The 24,451-nt window shown below is 48.9% G+C and overlaps 1 protein-coding gene across 5 annotated transcripts; it reads left to right on the forward strand.

The window, feature by feature from the left end:
• Positions 1-1,241: 1,241 nt before the first annotated feature.
• znf609a (zinc finger protein 609a) lies at positions 1,242-23,950 on the forward strand. Of its 5 annotated transcripts, none has more exons than XM_026311010.2 (9): positions 1,242-1,620; positions 11,729-12,580; positions 17,544-17,769; positions 18,162-18,249; positions 18,870-21,021; positions 21,462-21,843; positions 22,205-22,531; positions 22,739-22,817; positions 23,187-23,950. In XM_026311010.2, exons 2-8 carry the CDS (start codon positions 11,849-11,851, stop codon positions 22,810-22,812), a joined length of 3,981 nt encoding a protein of 1,326 aa, XP_026166795.1. In that variant the 5' UTR covers positions 1,242-1,620; positions 11,729-11,848; the 3' UTR covers positions 22,813-22,817; positions 23,187-23,950. The 5 variants fall into 5 exon arrangements, with proteins under 5 accessions (XP_026166795.1, XP_026166791.1, XP_026166793.1 ...); XM_026311006.2 differs by having other exon boundaries at positions 22,739-22,808; XM_026311008.1 differs by lacking the exon at positions 1,242-1,620 and adding an exon at positions 2,213-2,358 and having other exon boundaries at positions 22,739-22,808.
• The last annotated feature ends 501 nt before the right edge of the window (positions 23,951-24,451 follow it).

Here is a 24,451-nt window from a genome sequence, read left to right on the forward strand (position 1 = left end):
AAAAACTGTTTACATGTTCTGGAGTCTGTGTTGGTTCTTTTTTGCATTGTGTCATTGCAGAGTTAAAAGACGAGAACAGACCACAGATGTGACTCTATAAATCTTTAAGCCCTTTAACTGCCCAACTCCTGCAGCACTGACCATAGATTTACCGTAAAACAGACACACTCCCAGGTTAAAGTAGTGTCTTAAGGTTTTTCTTGCCGCGTGGACTGAATGTTTTTATTGTCAGTGTCTGCACACACAGGAGTCTGAATGTAATGTACCGGTCGACTGATTGGTCATTAGCAAAAGTGTATTTAGCCATGTGTGTCCACACACACTTCAGTGTTATGAGAACAGATGCTTCAAACTGCACAGTCTGAACGACGTGAGTGAAGCAGCGCTCCTCTATTATTCCTCATTACACCTTTATTATTTCTTCATCACTTGATCCTGTGGGCTGTGCAGCTTATTGAACACACAAACAACAGACACAGGCCACTGGTTCAGTCACACACATTTGTGTTTAATGTGGGGATTTATTGTTGCCCTGGCAACAAAGATATGATAACTGTGGCATGACATCATTGTTTCTGTTACACACACACACACACACACACACACACACACACACACACACACACACACACACACACACACACAGTGGTGTTTCCTTCACTTCAGAGGACCTCACATTGACTTACATTCATTTCCTGCAGACTCACATCTGAATCATCAGTCCCTGATTGACTGGACTGTTCACACCTTGTTGTTTTAAGGGGCAGTGCAGTAAAAACTACAGGATTTCTTGTTGTGATGTAGTGAGGTAGAAGTAAAAATATTTATGTAAAGTACAATTTTTTATGCTACTGAGTCCAGATCCCATCCAGAGACTGTGTGAATCCAGAACCTGGATTGAGCTTATGGGTCTGTGCCGTAGACCTCCATTGTTGTCCAAAAACTATTAAAAACCCAGCAGGGAGCCACACCGCTGACCTGGCTCACATGGTTCCTCCTCACCAACAATGGGAGGCCCATCTTCTTCCAAAACCAGCTCCAGAGGCTGCTGTGAGCAGAGAGAAGCTGGAACCAGAGCAGAGACCAGTGGACTGTAACAAGTGATGGGATCTGTGCTAAACAACACAAACAGTCACCGGCTGCTTCCTTTAACTTTAGCATGAGAGTGACTCCAGGTCCAGTACCTCCAGTTAATCCAGTCCGGTTCCAGTGCCTCCGCCGCTCCAGTGTTCCGGGCTTTGGCTGCAGTGCACCACAGCCATTTAGCCCACGGTGCCGTTTGTCTGTCTGTTGCTGTCTGTTGCTGTCTGTGTGTCAGCTCGCGGGGAGAACCCCGATCTGGGAACTCTGGGAATAGACCATCCGGTCATGGAATACCTGGGATTAGTGTGATTTTCATCCAGGCCCGAGAAGCGACTCCAAAATGTCGTCGTTGCCCGCAGTTTTCCCGTTTTCTGCGGGATGTGCCCGTGTGATGGCTGCGGTCCAGTGAACTGGGAGCACGTTGACTGGTTCGCCTGTTCGTCCACCAGTTTGGGAGCTTGTTCTACTGTTTCCACTGGGATTATCGGAACCTATGGAGTGCACATGAACGTCGGTCGGACAGGGATTCCAAACGGGGTAAGTGGACGAGCCGAAGCGGCCCTGTCGGTGGATCTGGGTCCGCTTTTTCTGAAACGCGGGATAGCCTGCTAGCTTCCCGGCGGTTAGCTCAGCAGGCTAACTACCGTCTTTGTCTGGAGACCCGGGGAGCTAAGGGACATGCGTCCATCATCGGACACGTCCCTGCCTGACCCGTTTGGTTCCGAAGTTTGAACCAGCGCTTCCCACCGTGCCCCCCGTTTAGCGGCGCGTTACCGGCTGCCGTTTGAGGGATGGACGGCCTTTAATGCTCCGCCGTTAACGGCTGTTTGTCCACCGGTTTGACGTGTATAACGTGTTTTCAACACGGTCCAGTGTTTCGGTGACTCGGTGTCGTTAACCCGGATGAATCTGCGGTCCGGTGTCACAGCATGCGTTCGGGTCGACGCCAGGCAGAGGTAACCAGCATCAAGTACCGGGAGAACCAGAACTGGTGTCCGATAATGGACCCACAGGTTGACAGCGCCGCATCACACGACAAGCTAGGTCGTTAGGTCAACAGTCCAGAACCGACCCGGGCACCGCTGAACTCTGGCGTTCGGGTCTGGTTTGACGTGTGAAGTCGCAGCTTTAGTTTGTGTGTTGTTGTTTTAAAAGTGTTCGCCTGCTGCAAAGTTACAGAGAAGAGTCAACATGTCAGAAGTGCCGCTAAACACCGCTGCGTCCGATAATGGATCTCGTTAGCCTCGTAGCGGGCCACGTCGGGCCTCGGACACGGTACAGACTCTGTGCTCGGCAGCTGCACGTTATTCGATGTTCCGGTCCCGTTGGTTTGTTGTGTGTTTGTGAAGCGAATATTATTCAGCTGAAGCCACAACACGACGTGATTCGCGTGCGTGTTAGCTTTGCGCTAAAGGGCAGTGCGTCCCAGGCCGACGAGTTAGCTAGCTAGCCTGCTAGGTTAGCTGGTTGCGCGGCTCCGAGTGATCCGGACAGATCCAGGTTCCTCCCATGTGGACTGAGCCGGTGCTGCCCCCCACACGGTCAGCACCTCAGACCCCTGTTTACTGGCTGCAGGACTTTAAACAGGGGCCGTTCAGACGGCGCTAACGCGCTAATAAAGGCAGGCTAACTGCTCAACATATATATGTGAAGTGAGTTTCAGCCGCAGCTTCAGTTGGGACCTGCAGCTCAAACCGTAGAGGAGTCGGGGTCCAGCAGGGACCTGACGGTAGTGGGGCTGTACAGCATTAACTGGGGGAGGCCTGCGGAGAAAACATTGTTTAGCTAGTGGACTTGGGGAGGACCGTTTATCCACCTTCAGTGCAGCTTTGTGCCCTAACTCCTCTGACGGGCCCTGATTGAACTGTGAAGCACCAGGGATTATATCAGCGAATGAGCACAAAAGGACACAGCAGATGACGCATGAGCAAGTTTTTAATAAATCCATGGTACGTACAGGACCCTGGTTAATCTTCTGGAGGTGTGTGTTGTGTGCCGCCGTATTGTTCTCCAGAACAAGTTAATCTGCTGCTCCAGCAGGAAGCTTAATGGACAATTAGCAGGCATCTTCTTTGAGTATTGTCAGAGAGCGTGGGGCAACTGCACAAAGTGGAAATGTGTGTTTGTACAGTCTGTAGACTCTGAGTGGCAGTTGCATGAAGAAACTTACAGGAAATGTAAATAGTGGTGACCACATCTTGGAGACTGAAAGGAAAGTGAATATTTTGAAGCTGTTTTTCCTGAACTGAGTTTTAAAATATGTAAACAAAGGTGGTGAACCACAAGAGAGGAAGCAGTTTGAAGTGTCTATCATGTGACTGTTTTAAACCAACCACAGAGACTCATATGGAGGTTGGTTTTCAGTTGGTAAGCCCGGTGGCAACACGGCCCAAGTCCTGCTGCAGTGGTCTCAGTTGGTTTTCCTCTGGTTAAGCTCTGAACGTAGAACGAACCAAGATGTAAGAAAAATGTGATTTGGTGGAATTCCACGTTATCCTGGAGGCAGAGAAGCATATTCTTTTGTGGTGCTCTGGGCTGCAGCTGGCAGTTATTTCCACTGTCACCAGATCTGCTGGTTGATTTCAGCAACTTTTTTTTGGCTGTGACCAGACGCGTCCTGTCCCAGTTCCTCTCAGGGTAATGTCATGTTGTGCTAATGGCTGCTGACAGCGATCCACCAGGCCGGATTCAACCTCATTGTGTCGTTTGACTGATGTGTGAAAAGAATATTTTCAAGTGATCAGTTTCCCCTGTACATTCACAGACTCATTTTAGATTGTTTCCTTTTAGCGCTGTGAGCGAACAGACAGATCTGCGTAGTGATAAACTGTGCTTGGGTCTCACATGGTCTGGTGTTAATGTGTTGCTGTATGTTTATTTTATGCTGCATCACAGATGCAGAGTGTTTTCTTTCTCATGCAGATCTTTGCACCCTGATCCAGGGTCAAAACGATCAGTGTTTAATTTTCATGTTGGTCAGTGTTTAATTGATAATAATGAGGAAGAAACAACACTGATCATGTGGTACTGAGTAGCACTGAAAGTAAATGATGCTTATACTGCACAGGGTATGTCTTTATTAGTAGTCAGCTGCATCTTTGCAACAGATATGACGCTGAGTGTTGTCCAGCTTTTGAAATCTGAAGCTTTTCCAACAGATGCTTTATGTTTCAGACAACCCAACTATTTTTTTCTTGTTTTGGCCATACGTGTCACCCATGTTATTGACAATTATTCATTATTTCATCATCTATATCATGGGAATACTGTTGTAAGAACTCATGCATTCCAGTTACTGTCAAGGCTATTAAGACTCTCAATTCTTGCTGCTTTTAAAAACGTTTGCGAAACTGCAAGAACTAAAGTTTGTCCCATTGTCTTCTCTTATTTGCACGTGCATCCTGGTTTGTTGTAGATTATTTCCCTGCAGGACTTCATGCTTTGGGAAGTCCCCAGTTAGGATTCTGTCCATAGGTTGACTGCTGCTGTTCTTTTCTGTGGCTGATGCTGATATTTAGAAATCAGGGCACCTGGTTAGTGTGCAACTTAGTCTGCTAACGTTAACGAGCAGTTTAACCCAGTGTTCAGTCAGAACGGTCTGCAACTGCATTTGCAAACGTTATCTTTTCAACTTCCTTGTGGTTTTAATTTCCACCCTGAAATCCACCACTACCTACTTCTTCTGCATTTCTTTTATGTGCATGAGGGATTACAGAACAAGTTAAAACTAAAATTAACATGTTTGCAGACTTTAGGGTTAGCTAATAATTGGCCCAATCATAATCATTGTTATTTTTTAGCAGCAGTGTGACATGCACTTGAACACCAGTGAAGTATATACAGTAATTCCTGTAGACACATGGAGCTGCAGTACAGTGCAGACTGTAGTGTTACGTGACAGTGGGGAGAGCCAGGCCGCCGTCGAGGAGGAGCCAACAGGAAGCTGAAATGAGCTGATCTGTCTGCTCCTCCCGGGGGGCCAGAGCTGAGTGCAGCTGACCTGCTGTCACCCCGGCCGGCCTGCCCCAAACTGTCCTGCCTGCAGTGTTGACGGGCTCACAGAGAAGCAGCGCTGCAGACGGAACAGGATGTCCAGAGACAGCAGTTGGTTGGGAAATATAGAAAAATACCAGAAAAGCCTTAAGATCATATGTTCATCCATCCTTCTAAAGGATCTCACCTGTTGAGTCGTTTTCACTGTAATTAGAAACAAGCTGAACAGGGCATTGACAGGTTTTTGGAAAGGATTTGACTAGAGCTCGAATATTTTAGATGTTGTAAAAAGGGATTGTTTTAGTTGGCAGTCAATGTGCAAGTTATTTTGTCAGTGAATCATTTTGTGTAAGAAATGTACAAAAAAGAAAAGAAGTTCAGTTTCTCTGAGCCCTCTGTAATAACCTAAACTTTCCGTCTCTGTTACTGCTGTTGTACTGCGCCTGCACAGTATCTCTGGTTTGTTTATAGTCTGCTCGCTCCTCGTGCTACACAGCTAGTTCAGGTTTGGATTATGGTTCTTAAAGATACTTGTCTGAGACAGAATCGGATCCAGAAGCAACTTTAAGCAAAGCAAAGATCTGGTGCATACGTAGTTCACTTAACAGCCGCTGTGAAAGGTTCTGGCTCTTCTGAGCCTTTGGACCGACATGTTTAACAAATCTACAGGTCTGGGGTTTGGTAATGAAGAACACACTGACTGTGAGGAGAGGCAACTTTTGGAGAGTGTCAAACATTCTGTTAATGCTGGAGATGGTCCCCACGACCACAGCAATTAGTAATTACCCTCTGACTAACACTAACACCAATTTGCACCCATCACTTCCAGCCTGATGATGACTGCTGTAATAAGAGTCCTGCCATGTGTGTGCAGCTCACTGCAGAGCTTTCCACAGTTAACACAGTCTGTAATTATATTTGTGATTGGGCCGACATGATAGCTTCATTGTCACTGAACTTTTACCTGATGGGTGCAGGTGGTTTTAAGGAACCTGCAGCCTCCTACAGCAAAGGTTTCATTTGTGAGAGTGTAGTTTCTGTCAGGGTGGGGTTGACTCAGCTCAGGAGGGAACAGTTGATCACGCTCTGTATTCATTCTGCAATAATCAATCATAGTTGTAATTAATAACCAGGCGTGCTGAACAGTTTCCTGGAGGAAACCCTGAAATGATAAACACTCCCCAGCGCTACCTGGAGACAAAGTATGTCTGACTACCTTTCTGTAGAAGTCTGTGGAAAAGCTCCCTTTGAACAGACGTGAGGCCAGTCAGAAACATTTCACTAATTATATTTATCTGTTCCTTAAATGTGTATCTGACATGTATCTCTCTGCCCAAACCCCATGATAATATTTTAACTGCATGATGCAGAAAAACAAAATCCTCACAATGAGCAACAATGAACAACAAATCATTTTTAATCACAAAGGGTTTATCAGTTATAAAAAGAGTTGCATGGTAATTTTCTGCCAAATGAGGGATAGAACTTAATGTCACAGCTCCTACTTTCTACATTATGACTGAAATGATTCACTGATAAAATAATGGACAGGTTGATGAAGAAAATCACGATTGCATGTTCAGAAATCAGCACATATAAAATGAAGTCTGATGTGTAAGTACTGTGCACATAATGTACTGTAGCAGTCAGTCTCTACCTTCAAGGCAGAATTTCCTCTCTGTGAAGGATCTTAGACCCTGGCCTGAGGCAGAGCAGAAACAAAGCTGCAGTAAACTGCCACATCCTTGTATCGGGGACCGTGTTTGGACACACTCGTGTTTGTGGTGTTCAAACAGCAGTTGGGCTCCTGCTGCCTTACTGCAAGAAACGCGCTCTGTTTCACCGCCTACTGACGCTTTGATCGCTGGTGTTTCACTGAGAAGCAGCCCTGTTTACTGAGCCACGGGGAGATAACGTCAGGGTGGAGTTCAGCTGCTGCTGACCGCCGGCTGAACTCTGCCTCAGGGAGATGGAGGAGCAGATAAAGACCGAGCTGGGTGGAGGGTGACTGACTGTCCTCCACGTCTTTGCTGCTGCACAAATACATTCTGTAATCGGTGATCAATCACAAACAGATCATCCGTAACACAGAGACAACTGTGCCACTATGGGGGAGCATGGTGGAAAGATGACAGTTAATGATTATTAGTTTATTAATCAATTAGCCAGAAAATTCATGGTTTTAAAATCAACCATAAATATGAATAGTTGGATGTTCTGGTCATTGAACCGTGTGGTCGCAGTGGGAAAGTGAAGTGGGTCCATGCTTTTTTGACCCGTCTGCTTTAGGCTGGTAGAATCGAGCTGCTGTTCAGCTGTACCTAACGCCTAATGTTAGGAGCCTGTGAGAAACGGATCAACCTGAACAATTACAGTTATGACCCTGATTTGAGCTGAAATACTGAGTTTCATAGGTGTTGGCTGTGGTAAATGGTCTTATACTTGTATAGTGATTTTCTACGGTGCACTCGAAGAGCTTTTACACTATTTGCCCAGTTACCTATTTGCACAGACAATTACACATGCGCTCATACTCCGATGGAACAGCCACCCGGGGCGACTTGACGTGTGGACTAGTGAAGCCAAGGACCAAACCACCAACTGTCTGGTTCATGGTCGACCTGCTCTACCTCCTGAGCCACAGCTGTGTTTGCTGCTGAAACTCCCACAGAAAAGCATGAGGTGTTTTGGGCCGTGCAGCGCTCTGCCTGTGCAGGCCACAGCACAACACTGATATTAGAGAAGCTGTTTTTGTGCCTGGGGAGGATTTTCATTTCAAGGCATTAGTGCGTGTTGTCACGGTGGAGTGTAAATAATGAATTTAACTAATGTTTTCCTGACTTGTACAGTGACTGCAAACTACAACATACTGAAAGTGATGGCACGTTATTCGGAGCGCTCCCAAGCATTTCCTGCTCAAATCTGACCGTGCACGTGTGCATCTCGTGTTACTTTGTGCTGAAACAGGATGTGGGTGTTTCCACCGCTGGCAGAGACGTTAGCGTGACGAAGCTCACAGGTGATTGTTTTCTTTTTTCTTGAGAAAACCGTGCCAACAAAATAGAGGATGTTCCTTTTTATTCAGAGAGCCAGAGACCTGGTTCAGATTTGGGTTTGGTGGTTTGACTTTCACTTCCTTCAGTCTCAACGTATGAACAGACCCATGTCGCTCCTGCTGCTGGGAAACGTCCTGCTGCCGCTTTTAGTCGAACTGTGACTGGACCTGCAACAGGAGCTCAGACTCAGTTTGGAGCCGAAAGCTGCTCTCACATTCTGGTGTTCGAGCTCTCGGTACCTTTCGGCTGAAAGCTGCGCTAAGTCACTGTGATTTAAAAGTCTGAAAGTGTGTGAAGGCCAAAGTTTTCATACTGCAGGCAGAGCTGGACCTGAGCATTTGATTCCATTCACAGTCCAGAATCAGTTTGATTTGATTCCTGGTGTCTCGGTTCGATCAGCATAATGTTCCACCTGCTAAAGGCTCTCCTGGGAGTTTCACATCAAGTCTGCACCACTAACAGGGTCATCATAATTTCACAAGAAGTACTGTTGCACAACTTCCTGTGTCTGCTGTCTCATTTTGTCTCCACCATTAGTAAGAAAGCATGAGGAGGAGCCCTTGTTGATCTGCCACTAATGTCCTGAGGTGGAGGTGGATGGATGTGGTATAAACCATCACTGGCGAGTCTGAAGAGTCACTTCAGTATTAGCGCCACACTTCCCGAGCCACAACAGCACAGCCATCTAGTTCCAGCAACTGTTGGATGTGGATTGTTCATGGAAGAAGTTTGCTGATCCTCTGACTTTGCCTCCAGCGCCACCAACAGGTCAACAGTGTTTGACCTTCAGCACTATTGACGTTCCCATCAGCCTCAGCTGCTTGCTTTTAATTAGCTAATGTTAGCATAATCATTATGAGCATTGAGCTCAAAGAAACTCTCTTACGTCTCAGAGCAAAAGTTGCAGCGCTGGTGTCGGGTGTCCAGCGTCCCCTCCAGAATTCAGCACCGGGAGGTAGTGGTTTTGACAAGTCCTCCCCGCCTCCTGTAAATGTCCACTTTGTGAAAGTCCTAACAAAACCTCTGGGCGTCACAAATAAACAGAAATGGTTAACAAATCTTAATTCTGTGAGGAACCTGACGACATCAAGCCCGTCTGTCGGGCTAAAGCGTCTTTGCAGCTCCAGATCATTTGTGAGGTGAGAAGCTCTACTCTGTCCCACCACGGTGGACCGAGTGTGGCATGACATTACAGAACATATTAGCAGCACAGTTGGAGCAGAAGTTAAACGGAGTGAACACTGGTGAGAGAGAAGGAATGTGACACAACTGTGTGCAAGATACACAGCCTGACTTTCAGACTCAGGGCTGAACCTGCCATCTTCAGCATCAAGCTGCTTCCTGAGCCTGCTCAGGTTTTTAGTGAAAACTTCCACTGTTCTTCCTTTGTCCTTTTAACTAGCATGAAGTTTTGAACCTGTGTTGCAGTGTAGAAAGACACACACCTGCATAATAGGCCAGAAACCAGGACCTCAAGTCCAGGAATTTTCTGTAGACTCTGATCAGACTGAGACATAGATCCGGACCAGGGGATAAAACCAGCTCTAAAGCCTGCTGCTGTCGGGGCTCGGCTGCTCTGATGGAAACTTGGCCTGGAGCTGATTTGTCCTGCTGATGGGCTGGGGCCTCATTTCCATATAAAGAGGCTTTTCTGCAGAGAGCAGGGCAAGTGGACGCCCTGTCACAACACCGGCTTTTAATGAAGCGTGCTGTTAGAGGCAGAACGGACTGGATGGCACCAGCTAGTCCACTTTTAACAAAGGCACTTCAGCCTGAGCTGTGTGTGTAAGTACACAAACGTTAAACTTCACAGTATAGTGTGAAAATGTTTGGCTGCAGCTAGTGAGTTTCCTTATCAAGTCATCTTCTGATCATTTCTGGTGACTCAGTTTCCTGAGGTGATTCTGCAGAAGTTTTGTGTCCGACCTACAGTGAAGACCCAGAGATTCAGTTTTCACACAGAACAAAAGAGAAGCTGCAAATCTTCATAAATCTTTGAGAAACTTTTGTTTCTGCTTCAGAATTGATTGTGTTCTGTTGATATGTTGAATCATTGCTTATGCAGCTGTGTATTGTTGAAGATTTTACTTTGACTTTGCAGAAATGAAATTGTCTAAAAATGGATCTAGATCTGATCAGGCATTCACCAGCCAACATTTGGTGCAGTTTCTGCAGGCAGCATGTTTACTAACTTTGTAAATTGAAAGAATCTTTGGGTCCTTACTTCTGTTTCGGCCTTTCCACTTCCCATAAACGTCACTATGGAATAAGAATTTACTTATTAACACAGCCTGGACTTTTTTTAATTGATACTGTCAATCAGCTCTCTAGACTGCAGATAAACAGCAGCATTACGAGGTTCAGAGACAGGCCCTGTTCTTGGAAACCCCCAGAATCTAGAATCAGATCTTTTCTGTGTTTGGGCTACAGTGGAAATCCCGGTCAGGTCTTAAGCTGAGCAGCTGCTGCTGGACCAAAGCCTCCCTGTCAGCTGGATTGCACGGCGCTCTGCGAGAGTGATCTGCTGACAGGCTCAGTGCAGCACAGTGATGGAGGACAGAAGTGACCCCTCAGCAGTTAGGAAACCAGTGTCACATCACATTAGTTTAACAGGACTTGTTTTCACTGCTGTGATAAATATGAGGTCATGTTTTCACACTTTGCTGCTTTGGTACGTCTCCTCCTGTTGGTGAAAACATGAACCACCACAGATGTCGACCTGAGGCAGACAAGCTGCTGTTACGTTTCAAAAACACGGTGGTTTGGTAAAAATGTCCTTCCTTGTCACCGTTGCAATAACCACACAGGCTTACAGTTGTAAGCTAACACACACTCTGGCTGTGTGTGACTTCCTGTTCTGTTCGTTGTCTTATCATTGTCTGGCTGGAACAGGTTCCTACTGGTTGTAATGACCTGGTGGATCTGGGGCAGTCTCTGTCTCACCGGTGAAAATGAATGTTGTGCAGTGTCTTGAAACTCTGTCTGATGTTTGCTGCTCTAATATGAACCAGGTGGGAAACTCTTGATAAGTGACCAGTCTGGATACAGTCCCACCTTGTGTCTTTGCTCCATGTGATACTGGATCCTTAACCCTTCGACTCTTCGATTATGTTTCATATACCTGTAGTGTGAGGACACCTGTTTCCATCTGCCTGTTCTTATGTGCATGTAAATGTGAGACTGAACCTCACACTGTGTCACGGACAGACAGCTGAGCTTCAGGACATTGATCATGTACCTGCAAAGAACTTGGACCTGTGGGGCCAAACATGGCATCTGCAGGGCCTGATGTGGCATCTGTGGCACCGAATGTGGTGTCTGTGGGGCCAAATTAGCAGTAGCCAGGCAGGTCTGTGAAGGTCACAGTGGCTAAAGGGAAATTTTCCAAGGTGTTTTTTAAATTCTGGTTGTTCAGTCACTTTGAGGCCAGATGTGAAATCAAGAGCTTCTGGTTTGGTGAACTATAAACTGAGTGTGTTTGAGTGCTTAGGCAGCTGGATGGACCATACCAAGTTGTTGTTGTCACTAGTCTCTGGCTTTTCTTACAGTTCTTGGCCTGTTGTTGTTGTCTGACCTGTTCTTTGTTCTGTGTGCAGGAGGCCATGTGGGGAGCAGGGAGGAGGCACGGGGTCCAGCCCTGAGGAGGCGTCCTGCGGCTCGGGGGAGCACGGCCCTCCTGTGGCCCTCCTGCAGCGCTCCGGGACGCTCCTACTAAGATGTCCCTCAGCAGCGGCCCTGCAGGCGGGAAAGGTGTGGACTCCAACGCGGTGGACACGTACGACAGCGGCGATGAGTGGGATATCGGTGTTGGCAATCTGATCATTGACCTGGACGCCGACTTGGAGAAAGACAAGCTAGAGATGTCGAGCAGTAAGGAGGGAGGGGGCATGGCTGCCCCTCCCAGCGCTGTGGCTGCTTTACCTGACAATATAAAGTTTGTTAGTCCTGTAGCCACCGCACAGGGCAAAGAGAGCAAATCCAAATCCAAACGTAGTAAAAACTCTAAGGAGAGCGTTAAGGCCCTGGTCACAGACGCAGCTAAAAAGGAGGTTCAGGGTCGCCCCCCTGGGGACACAATACCCCAGAACACTAACTCTACCCCAACTAAGGGAACTGACAAGTCCAGTAAACCCTCCCGCACTCTCCCTGCTGTGAAGAAGGACAAGGACGGGGTGTCTGGGAAAACTAAGAAGGAGAAAATTGATGTGGTGGCCCCTGGAGTGGTTAGCACTGAGAAGGAGTCTGGGGCTCCCATCCTGCCAATAGGAGGCGCTCGCACTGGCCCGTTTGAGGGCCAACAGAACCCGGAGTTGGCTGCAGCCGAGCAGCTGGGGAACATGGCACTGGACTCTGTAGGGATTGGCCAGCCTGTCACCATGACGATAGAGCAAGAGGAGGTGGACAACGGCGAGTGTCGGGGCATGAAGAAAGTGGTCGGAGGTGAGAAGGTAAGAGGACGCACACACGTTAATCTGGTGAAGCACATTAATCCCAGTCCTCAGGTTTTAATATGATGCTCTGTAACTTAAGCAGCTCTTTGGTGACCTGCAGGAGACACTGTGTCAATACCACAGACAGAAACAGACTAAAACCCGGTCCGGGCTGAGGAGACTGAGTTTAGACTCATCAACAACAGATTCACACAATGTGACACCACATCTGGATATTTCCAGCTGTGCTGTTGGTGTTTGAGATCAACAGTTGTTGATCCTTCAGTTTCATAGTTAACAAGTGCACAGTTACAGCAGCTGCTTCCAGATGTTTTTGAAGTGTCCGTGCAGTTAGATCACGTGGACATTCACACACCTGAAAACTGTCTGTGAAGTGACACAATGTTTGAATGTCAAAATGATGGAAGTTGCGTTATTGCAGTTCAAATGGCCTTTTCAAGAATCTAAATCAGAAATGATTCCTGAGATTTCAGAAGATGGGGTCGTTAGCTGGCATGCAGAGAGACGCAGCAGGCAGGGCAGCTCAAACATTACAAACAGGCAATGAGAAGCAGCAGGAAATCAATTAAGATCAATTAAAAGAGATAAAACATTGAAAAAATCAAATGAAATGAACAGAAAAAACGACCAAAGATTAAAGATCAACTACAGTGCAGCAGAGAAACAGTCAGTAAAGGGTGAATGAATAAATAATTGAATGAATGAATGAATTGTTCAGCTGAAGATCTGCTTGTTGCTGCGCTGCTTCCTGGGCCTTGTAGTTGACTTCTGTACCCCCACACTCTAACCCCAACACTATTTTGGGCTCATTATCTGTGCGGGTGATTCAGGTCGCAGTTTCATATCTGAAGCGCTGAAATGTTTCTCCAGCCCTGAACAGTAACAGGATCCTAAACATGACAGGACCCCCCCACCCACCCACTGTAGCAGCAGCTGGTGGTGTGAAGGGGGTCAAGGAATCTGCGTAGGTCTGAGAGTTAGTGAACATCTCTCTCAGCGACTGAGTGACCTTGACAGGAATGCGGCTTGTTGTAATGAATACCTCTGGGTCTGAATGGCGGGGGAGCGGGGGCCGGTGTTTCCCAGCGCCGGCAGCATTGTGTTGTGTTGTTGGTTGAAACTCAGCGGCCAATCGCATGAGAATTAAACAGAGCCCTCCCCCCTGTAAGAGGAGTGTGTGGGAGAGTTGATTGGTCTCCTGATCTTCAGGGGGTTTCCCAGCATTCCCAGCAGCCGTGTTATTATTCTCAAAGAGGACAAAGATAGGAGCTGGATGGTTTGCCTGTTACCACGACAACGTTCTTTTAACCAGTTGGTAAACCAGTGAGCTCCACCCACAGCGCCCGGGGACAGAAACATGCTCCTCAGGCCTGCGGTCAGACAGTCTGCAGGAAGGAAGAAGGTTTTCTGTGTCACAGCCTGTGAAATGAGGTAAAACATGCATTTACATAAAAGGAAGCCGTCTTATCGCTGTTTGACTTTTTCTCTCACAAAGTCCCAGATATGTGTCTGACAGCCTGCTGGGCTCAACTGTACATCTCTGATTTCCAGAATGAGATGGCTTTAGTTTCATGACCACAAATGGGAAGTCAGTGTTCATTCACATGCCGCCCTGAGGACGGATGGTTCCCACAGTTACTTCAGGCTTCAGGACAAGTCGTAGATCAGAGATGTAATGAAAAATCTTCCATTGGACAAAGGTCTGTCTAAACTTCCTAGTTAGACGACTCCATCACTGGCACAGGGGGAACAATGCATCAGTACAAGCTTCAAATAAAAGCGATCTCAATGATTACTTCAATAAAATATCACTCCAGCAATGATAAATGTGTAATTTTCAATTCTTACGTATTTGTTCTGCTATGTTAGGGTGATGCACATTGACCCAGTCAGGCTAAAAGCAAAAAGGCAGGTGAAGTAGAAACACTATGGTCTGAACTTGAGGATTTTATTATTTATTATCACAATGTCGAGACAAAACAGGTCTGGAGCAAATGAGCGTGCTGCCTGAAGCTGTACAGTTCAGGTTTGTGTTCAGCAAACATCAGTTAATTTTTTAGTTCGTCAGATCTTGATAGTGGGATAATATTCAAAGCAGAGATGTTGCTTCTATGGTGTTTTTCATACTTTCAGACATTAAATTGACTAAAAGAAGCAGAAAGTTCGAATGAGACAAGAAGGGACATTTATGTGTTGGCCTCAGTAAACTCGTTCTCTGTTCTGCAGCCCTGTTTGGGTTTTATTTGCTCAGGAACCTGTCTCAGCACAGCTCAGAGCACGAAGGTGGAGGTGTTTCCTGTCATCTGAGGTTTTACTTTCTTTGCACCAAGGCAGCCTGAGGCCTCCTTCCATGGTCTACACTAAAAGCAGCCACGTGTCTCTCCAGAAATGCTGTGATGTTAAATGACTGAATGGTCCTTTCAGTGTTATAGTGAACAGCTTTGTGTTGGCTTCAGACTGCATAAACATTTTTGGACGGTTTATTGACTGAACGGCCGGGAAGAAATAAATGGGGTAATGTGAAAACACAAATATGAACAGGGTTTGAAAAGAGTGAAACAAAAGAATAAGTGTGTCACAGTGTGTCTGACCATGGAGGCTTATTGGCTGGTTAACATGATTCAGGTGTCTGCTCAGGTGTTGTCCAGGTTAACGCTCCTCCTGGGATCGTTCATCTCTGTCTGTATGGACGGTGACACGTCCTTCTGGTCTCGTAGGTATTTGTCTGCCTGTTTTCACTACTGGTGTATTAATAGTTTCTTTTTTCAGTTTCTAAAATGTTAGAAAATAAGGTCAGAGCCTAAATGGTTGTTTGTCTACAAACATTTAGAAACACTCAGCGATTCAGTTTATAAAATAAACAACTATCCTGCCTTTCATTTTTTTAAAGCTGCTCCCCCCTCATGTCTCCTTGTCGTCTAGAGGGTCTGATGACCTAAACGAACGCCCACCTCAAGCCCGTCCTTCCTGCTCTTTGCCCCTCCCATCCCGTCCTGTTTCCTGAAGCTCAGGTGTGAACTACAGATGCCTGGTTGGGACAAACTATCCAGTCCAAAGCTAGCGTTGGCTGACTAAGGAGTCCCAGCTCTAGTGACGATGTTTAGTAGCTGTCACAAGCTATGAGAGGAAAAAACAGCTGATGCCCACTGAGCCTGGAGAGGACTCAGAGCAGCCTAACTTCAGATATACAGCTCCTACTGAAAACACAGTGAGGTTCAGTAGTTTTTACAGCAGGGTATTGTGATTGACCTTTTTCTGAACATACTTCATTGTAATTGTTATAAAAGTTCTTATAAATACATCTGAAAAAATGAAGTGTGACCTTTTTAACATTAGAAACTCCCCTGATCGTTTCTCCATCTCCCTGACTCGGACACTGCAGCTGTAGCTAGTTACCAGTTCATGTTGCAGTGACCTTGAATGCACCACGATTGAGGTTGCCTCCTCTTCCAAAACTGTTCTGAGAGGAAAAGGGGCAGAATGTTTTCTAGTGAGTTTGGCACATGAACCTGATCCAAGGATGAACTGGGTCCAGGGAGTCAGTGACTGCAGCATGTTGGGATACAACACTCACACTTGTCAGTTGTGACCTCTGACCTCTGGCAGCGGTCACAGGAGGCAGCGTGATGCTCCCAGATCTCCTCCTGTCTCAAGGTGAGGAGGTGGTGTGGGAGTTTGACGCCTCCCTGTGCTCCCACACCAGCTGCTCCCCACGTCATAATTACAGACTGCTCCTCCCTCCGTTCTCCTCCTCTTCTTCTTTGTCCTCTGACTTTACTGTCGTTCTTCCTCCTCACACCATCTTTCTCTCTGCTGCTCTTGTATCCCTGCCTCCTCTGCTTCTTCTTCACACTGATTCCCTGCAGTACAGACTGGGGGGGGGCGCTCAGCACTGAAGTCCTGATTATTAAATTAACCTTTTCATTTGAATGAACGTTGGCTCTGCTGTTGTTTGCTCCTCTGTGACATCTCAGCAGCAGTTTCACAGTCGGTGTGTTCACATGCACTGCAGGGACCTGATGACTGTGGATCCACACATGCATCCACAGTCATCAGGCTCATTTGGGCCTGTTGTTTCTGTCTGTGTGGCAGCGACAGAACACGGCTCCTTTTCACAGCATGAACTGTCTGAATCTTAACACTCAGATGTTCAGCAGTAACAACTGGCTCCTTCACTCATGTATGATCTCTCCGTTCATGCAGACACTCCACCACAGTCCCTGTCTGCAGTCTTAAAAAGCCAATTAGAAACAGTTATATACACCTGCCAATAGAATCATTCTTCATCTGAAATTCAGCTGCAGAAACCAGGTGTGTTCATGTAACTGCATGTTAGCGTCCATGTCCCTGAACCCACCATCTGTTTAACTTTACATTGGGATAATGCACTAAAAGCCTTTTTCTGGGCTCTGACAGTTCACTAATACTCCTCAGTGGGTGGGAAATGAGACACGTTTCTGCTCAGGTGGAAGTGACAAGGCAGATTTTTGCATCATCCAAAGGCTGAGCAGCTGAATTCTGTTCCTTGGTGTAACCCATCACAATCACGTACCATCGAACATGTTCTGATCCCAGTCAGACTGCTATACACAATCGACTGCGTTCATGAACGTTTCGTATTTCAGGTGTGTTTTAGCACGTTGCAGCGCTCTGTGGACGTGAGACTGGCTCTGAAACGCTTCGTGTACAGAGAGATACTGCTTGAAATTGAGCCTGTCAGTTTTATTGACTTTTCTCATGGTGACTTGTGGAGCACATGCTTGCTGCAGCTTTGGTGTTGGTTGTTTGGGTGAAGTGGCATTAAAGCATCAGGTTTGGTAATAATCCAGATGTGCTGAGCAGAGGTGAGCTGTCAGTCAAACTTCAGCCTGTGCACAGCTGCTTCACAGGCATCTCTGTTAATACCTGAGGACATGCTGTTTTCTCTCTTTCCACTTCCTAACGCTTCCCTCCCCTCCAGATGGAGTCTCCGGTCTCCACCCCCGCTCCTCCTCCTCTCCACCTCCTCGCTCCGTCCGCCAACAGCGACATTTCGTCTTCGTGTGAGCAGATCATGGTTCGCACACGCTCAGTGGCGGTGAACACAGTAGACGCCGCGCTGGCGACCGAGCCGGAGTGTCTGGGACCCTGCGAGCCAGGCACCAGTGTCAACCTGGAGGGCATCGTGTGGCAGGAGACTGAGGATGGTGAGAACACACCTGCGGCCCGATCCGCACTGCACATGTAACGTACAGTCTCTGCTTCTGGTATTTTTGGTATTGTAACTCTAAAAATATTGGAGCTGGTACTTACACACAGACACACAACAGTTTACAGCTTAGATAATGGCGACCTTCATAGAAGCTCCTGGCTGGTAGTCTTTACTTGCTGTGAGCGGTGTGTGGCCGGTGGCACACCTGGGCCCTCTCAGTTCACACCTCAGCTGCGCACTGAGCTGCTGCTGTTACAGGCCTCAGTTTCTCCACCCTGATGTGACTCGCCCCCACAAACCTGCTGCTAGTACTCTGCCTCCCAGCAGGGGGAGCTCACTCCTTACTGGTTGTGTGTGTCCAGTCACCTGTTACCTGTCTGTCTGTAGGCATGCTGGTTGTTAACGTCACCTGGAGGAACAAGACATATGTTGGAACACTGCTGGACTGCACAAGGCATGACTGGGCCCCTCCGAGGTATATAAAAACCACTCTAACACAATAATAACTTAGTCTGCCACAGATCAGCTTTAAAATGTGCTAAACTTCTGCAAACATTGTAGATTTGTTGGAAAACCAACTCTTGGGGAAAAGGTGGGTGGAAGAAAGCACATTCTCTGCAGTCAGTAGATGTTATGAGCAGATTGGAAAGTCTGTTTTTGACCAGTGGTTTCTATGCATGAGGGTGAAAATGCTTCATCACAATGAGGCCTGTTAAATATGTCTGTGAAACAGGTAGAGCAGCTGCCTTGGTAGAAATATTATAGCAAAACTGACACTTATAAACATTTCTGTCTTGGCCAGAATCATCCAGAAAGATAGAAGCCATTTTAATCTCCGAGGCAGCTGTTGGCTAATTGTAGTTTCTAATGCACAAAGTTCAAAGCAGGAAATGCTACGAATGAGCTGTTTTCACTTGATATTCTTTTATTCCTCTCGGATGCAAACATGCTGCATGTTAGCAACGTGAAATTAAATGTGGTTCAGGTGTTTCCCAGCACAGCCACAAGACCTGTTGTGATCGTCACATGTTCACGTCTTTGTGTGCTCAGGTTCCCCCACTTCCTGTTCGCTGCTGACTCGCTCTGTGTCCTCAGGTTCTGCGAGTCTCCCACCAGTGACGTGGAGATGCGAAGTGGTCGTGGTCGAGGGAAGCGGATGCGTCCCAGCAGCAACACGCCCCTGAACGACAACAGCAACTCTTCTGACAACAAAGGCAGCGGCAGCAGCAAGACACGTGGTGCCACAGCGAACAGCAAAGGGCGGCGAGGCAGTCAAACAGCCGGCGGTGCTGAGGATGCCAAGGCCAGCCCGTCCTCTGCCAAGAGGAAGACCAAACCTGCCTCTGACATGGAGCCAACCTCCAGCTCCGAGGACACCAAGGCTTCAAAACGCATGAGGACCAACTCCACTGGTGCTGTGACCCCCCTCCCTGGAGGAAAAACCGACCCCCTGCCCCCTCCGCAGGTGGACCGCACCTGCCCCTCCCCTGTGCTCATCGACTGCCCCCACCCCAACTGCAACAAGAAATATAAGCACATCAATGGGCTGAAGTACCACCAGGCTCGGGCCCACAATGACCAGGACGTGCGATTGGACCAGGATGGAGACAGTGAGTATGGGGACGACCCCGCCCTCCATCCTGACCCTGCCTCCTGCAATGGTGCTGCCATCTCCCCCGCTCGCTCCACCACACCTAAAGGGCGAGGCTTTGATGCCCCCTCTCCCTCATCAGGGAAGCTGACATCAAAGGGGAAGAAAAAGGTTGGGGAGGCTGAGCCCGAGGGGACGGACGGTGGTGAGGAGGGGGTGTGTTTGACCGATGAAGCCAGCAATGACGGGATGGACGACAGAAAGTCCAAGAAGTTGGTGGCTGCAGGCAAGGGCGACAAACTGACACAGAAAGGCCTCAAACCTGCCCGCCCTGTGGCCCCCGCCGCCCCCGGAGCGCCTTCGCCATACGCCCTGCAGGCGTCCTCCCCGGCTCTGGGCTCAGTGGTACAGTCTGTCCCCAAGAGCCCCCAGCTGAAGAACATCCAGCCCAAACCCCCTCCAATGGTCGACCCCGCCTCCAGCCCAGTCCTCGTCAAAGACAAGAAGAAGAAGGACAAAAAGAAGAGGGAGGGGGGGAAGGAGGGGGACAGTCCTAAGGCGATGGGAAAGGGGGGGAGGCCTGAGGAGGGGCGGAGCCCTTATTCAGAGGCTGATGCTTTGCTCAACGGCTCCACGGAAACGCACCAGAGCCGACTGGCAAGCATCAAGGCGGAGGCCGACAAGGTGTACAGCTTCTCCGACAACGCACCCAGCCCCTCCATCGGCGTTGCCAGCAGAATGGAGGCCGGCCTCGCACCCCCCCTCCACCTCAACCAGAATGGAGCCGACAACGCCTCCGTCAAAACCAGCAGCCCCGCCTACTCAGACATCTCTGATGCGGGCGAGGATGGGGAGGGGAGAGCGGAGGGGCTGAAGGTCAAACCTGAGCCTGACCAGGGCGCACGTGAAGGGGCCAAGAAGGCCCTGTTCCCTCCCCAGGCTCCCAGCAAAGACTCACCGTACTACCCCAACTACGACTCCTATTACTCCCCGAATTACCCCAACCCCAGCCCGGGGGCACCTGCAGCGCTGCCCCACATGGATGCCGCTCCAGTGAAGGTGAAGAAGGAGGAGGAGTCAGAGGTGGGGGAGGAGGAGCGCAAACTGAAGGTGGAGCCTCAGGAGGAGAGGAAGGTGGACCCAGGGCCTCAGCAGCCATCAGTTATCCAGCAGCGCCCCAACATGTACGCCCAGACCCTGTACTACAACCAGTACTACTTCCCCCCCTACTCCTACTCACCTGACCCGGCCTACCACGCCCACCTGTTGGCCTCTAACCCCGCCTACCGCCAGCAGTATGAGGAGCGGCAGCGACAGGCCGACAAGAAGGCCGAGAGCAAAGAGCGGGACACCGGAGTAAAGGACGAATGGAAACAGAAAGCTTCTGTGCCCCCCACCCTCTCCAGAGCCCCCAGCCTCACCGACCTGGGCGCCAAGGGTACGCTGAACCCAGCCAAGGCCAAAGAGCCCCCCCCGCCTTCAGAACAGGCCAAGTCGGTCATCATGGCCAAAGGAGAAGACCCCAAGGCCCCCGCCACCCAGCCAGAGGGTCTGAAGATGAAGCTGAGTGAAGCTGGGCATCATGGGAAGGACGAGGCCAAGCAAGTGGAGTCGGGCAGGCCGGCAGGCGTGGAGTCGGCCATGTGGTACAGACAGGTAACTGCATTCCTACAGGAAGTACTGGTCAGGTACCATGGTTTCAGAGAGGTGTGCTGGGAACTAGTTGTTTGCTCTGTGCAGTGATGCCATAATGTTTTATGGTTATTCACACAAAACTGCACTTTGATTATCTTATGGTCTTATCCCTCTCACCACACGTATATTGTCTTCAGTTATGATTTTCTTCCTGTTGAACACCAGGAACATAAAACTGTGTATTTTCTTACTGCATCTATTTCTGAAGAAACACAGAAATAAATCAAAGTCCCCACAGACGCTGTGAAATACATCAATATATAAATTATTTATTTACATTATATCAATATAGTCAAAAATATAAATGAGTCTGTATGTTGTAAAAAGTTTTACAATTCATTTTTCTGAATATTATAAAAGAAAAGCAAACAGACGCATTTGGAAATTGTTGTTCTGTGCAGGAGCCGGACTCACGCCTCTGGCCCTACGTCTACCCCAACAAATACTCCGAGGCTCCTAAGCTGCAGGAGGAGGACCGGTGGAGGGAGGACAGGGAGCGAGAGCGCGACAGGAAGGGGAAGGAGGAGAGGCCGCGGCTCAAGGAGGGCGCCCTGAAAGAAGAGGCCAAGGAGGGGGTGGAGGCCAGGACTCAGCTGCCTCCAGAGGAGCACCGAGGGGGTGGCAAGGAGGCCAGAGCCCCCCACATGCAGTTCTCCTCCCCCCTGGCCCAGCACCAGGGCTACATGCCCTACATGCACGGACCTTACGCCTACACCCAGGGCTACGAACCGAGCCACCCCGGCTACAGAGGCATGCCCTCGGTCATGATGCAGAACTACCCAGGTAGGACGGCTTGTTATTTTTGCTGAGCTGTATTTAAACCAGAGGCCTGGACGGCTAACCTGTCCACAGCCTGGTACCCTGCATCTACACATCCAGCACCAGAAATGGGACGGTTAGTGATTTCAGGGCAGCTCAGTGTGAGAACTGTTCTTACCCACAGTCACTGAGCTTAGGCTCTGGTTTGGTACCAAAGCTGCCTGACTACTCATAACTCTGCCTCAGATCAGAAACAGTTTTTACTTTGATATCGGATCAGATCAAACAGATGAGAAATGAAGAGTTTCAGGTTAATTGATCCTGAAAAGAATTGCTTTGTCCCCGGTCTCTGTGCTTCACACTCAGCTGTTGTACTTTCCTTCAGGCTCGTACATGCCGGCCGGTTACCCCTTCCCCTCATACGGCGGGAAGGTGGTGACAGGGGAGGAGGGGGAGAAACCGTCCAGGTCCAGTCCCACGGTGAAGCCGCCTGGCGAGGCCAAAGCTCTGGACCTGCTGCAGCAGCACGCCAGCCAGTACAAGAGCAAATCCCCATCCATCCAGGACAACAAGACGCCACATGAGAGGGAGAGGGAGCGGGAGAGAGACGGTGACCGGCCACGATCCTCCCCCTCCCAGCGCATCCTGCCCCCCCATCATCACCTGGGATACCCGCTGCTGTCGGGACAGTACGACCTGTCCTACGCCTCAGGTGAGTCAAACATGCAGACACTTCAGTCAGAGTAGAAGAATCTGTCCTGAGCTGAGGTCTGGTTTGTCACGCACAGACCAACAGAGCAGAGACAGTTTCAGGTCAGTTAGTGTTTCTATGGCAACAAGGCACAAAGGACTGTGGGATGATCATTAGCTGCCCTGTGCTCTTCACCCTCCATGATAGTCACACCTCTCTCTCTCTCAGGCCTCTCGTCTTCAGCCATCGTCGCCAGTCAGCAGGCGTCAGCCCCGTCCATGTACCCCCCCGCACGGAGGTGAGAACGGTAAGACACACACACACACACGCACGCACACACACACACACGTACGTCAGTGTTAGGTCCCCAAGAGGAATGAAAACACAGGTCTGCATGTGTGTGTATGCATGTAAGTGTGTGTGTTTTCCTGCAGCAGGTGAAACCTCCGTTTTGCTGTGTTAGTCTTCACAGCTGGATCCAGCTGCAGGTGAAACACACCTGTGGGACCTGTACATACAGGGTTCTTAGTTCTGGACCACAGTTTATGTGTACGCTTCTTTCTTCTAACTGCATATCATATCAATATCAGTACGTCTCATGGAAGGAGCCACACTGAACATGTTTGATTTTAGCGTCTGTGTAACTTATGACACCTGTCCTCTCACCTGTCTGCAGGCACACCTGATCAACTGACCTCCACCCTGCCCAGAGTCATGTGACTGGATCACATGATCGACATCAGTTCAGCGATGCTAGTGTACGTTTGATTTCTCTGCCTGGACGTCCAGCCGGCCGCTCTGCCCCTCACTGGACTGGACCAGAGGATTGAAGTCCTGATTGTTTCCAGGTGGTACCATCAGTTCTGGGGGGCAGCACAGGTTCAGGCTCACAGACTCAGGACAAGTGGGCCCGGTGGGTGGAGACACTGAGCTGCTGCCGGCTGTTGCTGGGACGTACAGGGAGCAGCGCTTATTGTTTTGGGGGGAAGATGTCTGACAGCCCTGGGCAGCAAAGGGGGTGTTCAGAGCCACGATGGCGTCCTGCAGGAAGGACAGGACAGGCACTTCCTGTCTCTCAGAGCTGAGCCTTCAGCCGTCACAGTTTTGTTTCAGTGGTGACCTCTAACCCCAACATCATTACACCCTTTGCCTGGAGGAGGACAGACCAATCAGGGGGCAGCGTTTGGACTGAAGCTGCATCCTCAGACTGACAGGACGTGGGCAGCTCCTCCTCCTCAGTGTGTAGCTGTACTGTACTGTGTGTGCGTGTGTGTGTGTGTGTGTGTGTGTGCGCGCGTGTGTAAATACTGTACAGGGAATTATTTTAAAGAGCCTGTTGGATGCTGTTGGATTTCCTACTCTTCTTTTTGTCTGGTAGCCTCTGCCTCTGTTTTTCTACTGTTATTGATCTGATATTAAACCTGTAGCTGGTGGAACGGCGCCGACCTCTGCTTCCTCTTTTATTCCCTCGGCCAAGCGCTGTTTAGACAGCGGGTCACATGATCACAGTGGCTGCTCTGATTGGACAGAGTGGGGACTGTGACTGTGCCTGTAGCCGAATGATGTGTGATCGGTTAGCAAAGAGTCAAACAGTCCTCCAGTGTTTTTCTGTTGTGAACGCTGCTCTGCCCAACCAAGATGACGCAAACCATCACGGCAGCCGAGTAACCAATTAACCATCACGGCAACCGAGTAACCAATTAACAGCCGAGTAACCAATTACCCATCACGGCAACCGAGTAACCAATTACCCATCACGGCAACCGAGTAACCAATTAACCATCACGGCAACCGAGTAACCAATTACCCATCACGGCAACCGAGTAACCAATTAACCATCACGGCAACCGAGTAACCAATTAACAGCCGAGTAACCAATTACCCATCACGGCAACCGAGTAACCAATTACCCATCACGGCAGCCGAGTAACCAATTAACCA

The sequence above is a fragment of the Mastacembelus armatus genome, chromosome 6 (genome assembly GCF_900324485.2).
Source record: "Mastacembelus armatus chromosome 6, fMasArm1.2, whole genome shotgun sequence".
NCBI classification, from domain to species: domain Eukaryota; kingdom Metazoa; phylum Chordata; class Actinopteri; order Synbranchiformes; family Mastacembelidae; genus Mastacembelus; species Mastacembelus armatus.

Coding starts and splice junctions, on each gene's coding strand:
- znf609a (XM_026311006.2), top strand. CDS start 11,849: ATGTCCCTCAGCAGCGGCCCTGCAGGCGGGAAAGGTGTGGACTCCAAC. Junction 12,581..17,543: donor AAGTGGTCGGAGGTGAGAAG/GTAAGAGGACGC, acceptor CCTCCCCTCCAG/ATGGAGTCTCCGGTCTCCAC. Junction 21,844..22,204: donor CATGATGCAGAACTACCCAG/GTAGGACGGCTT, acceptor ACTTTCCTTCAG/GCTCGTACATGCCGGCCGGT.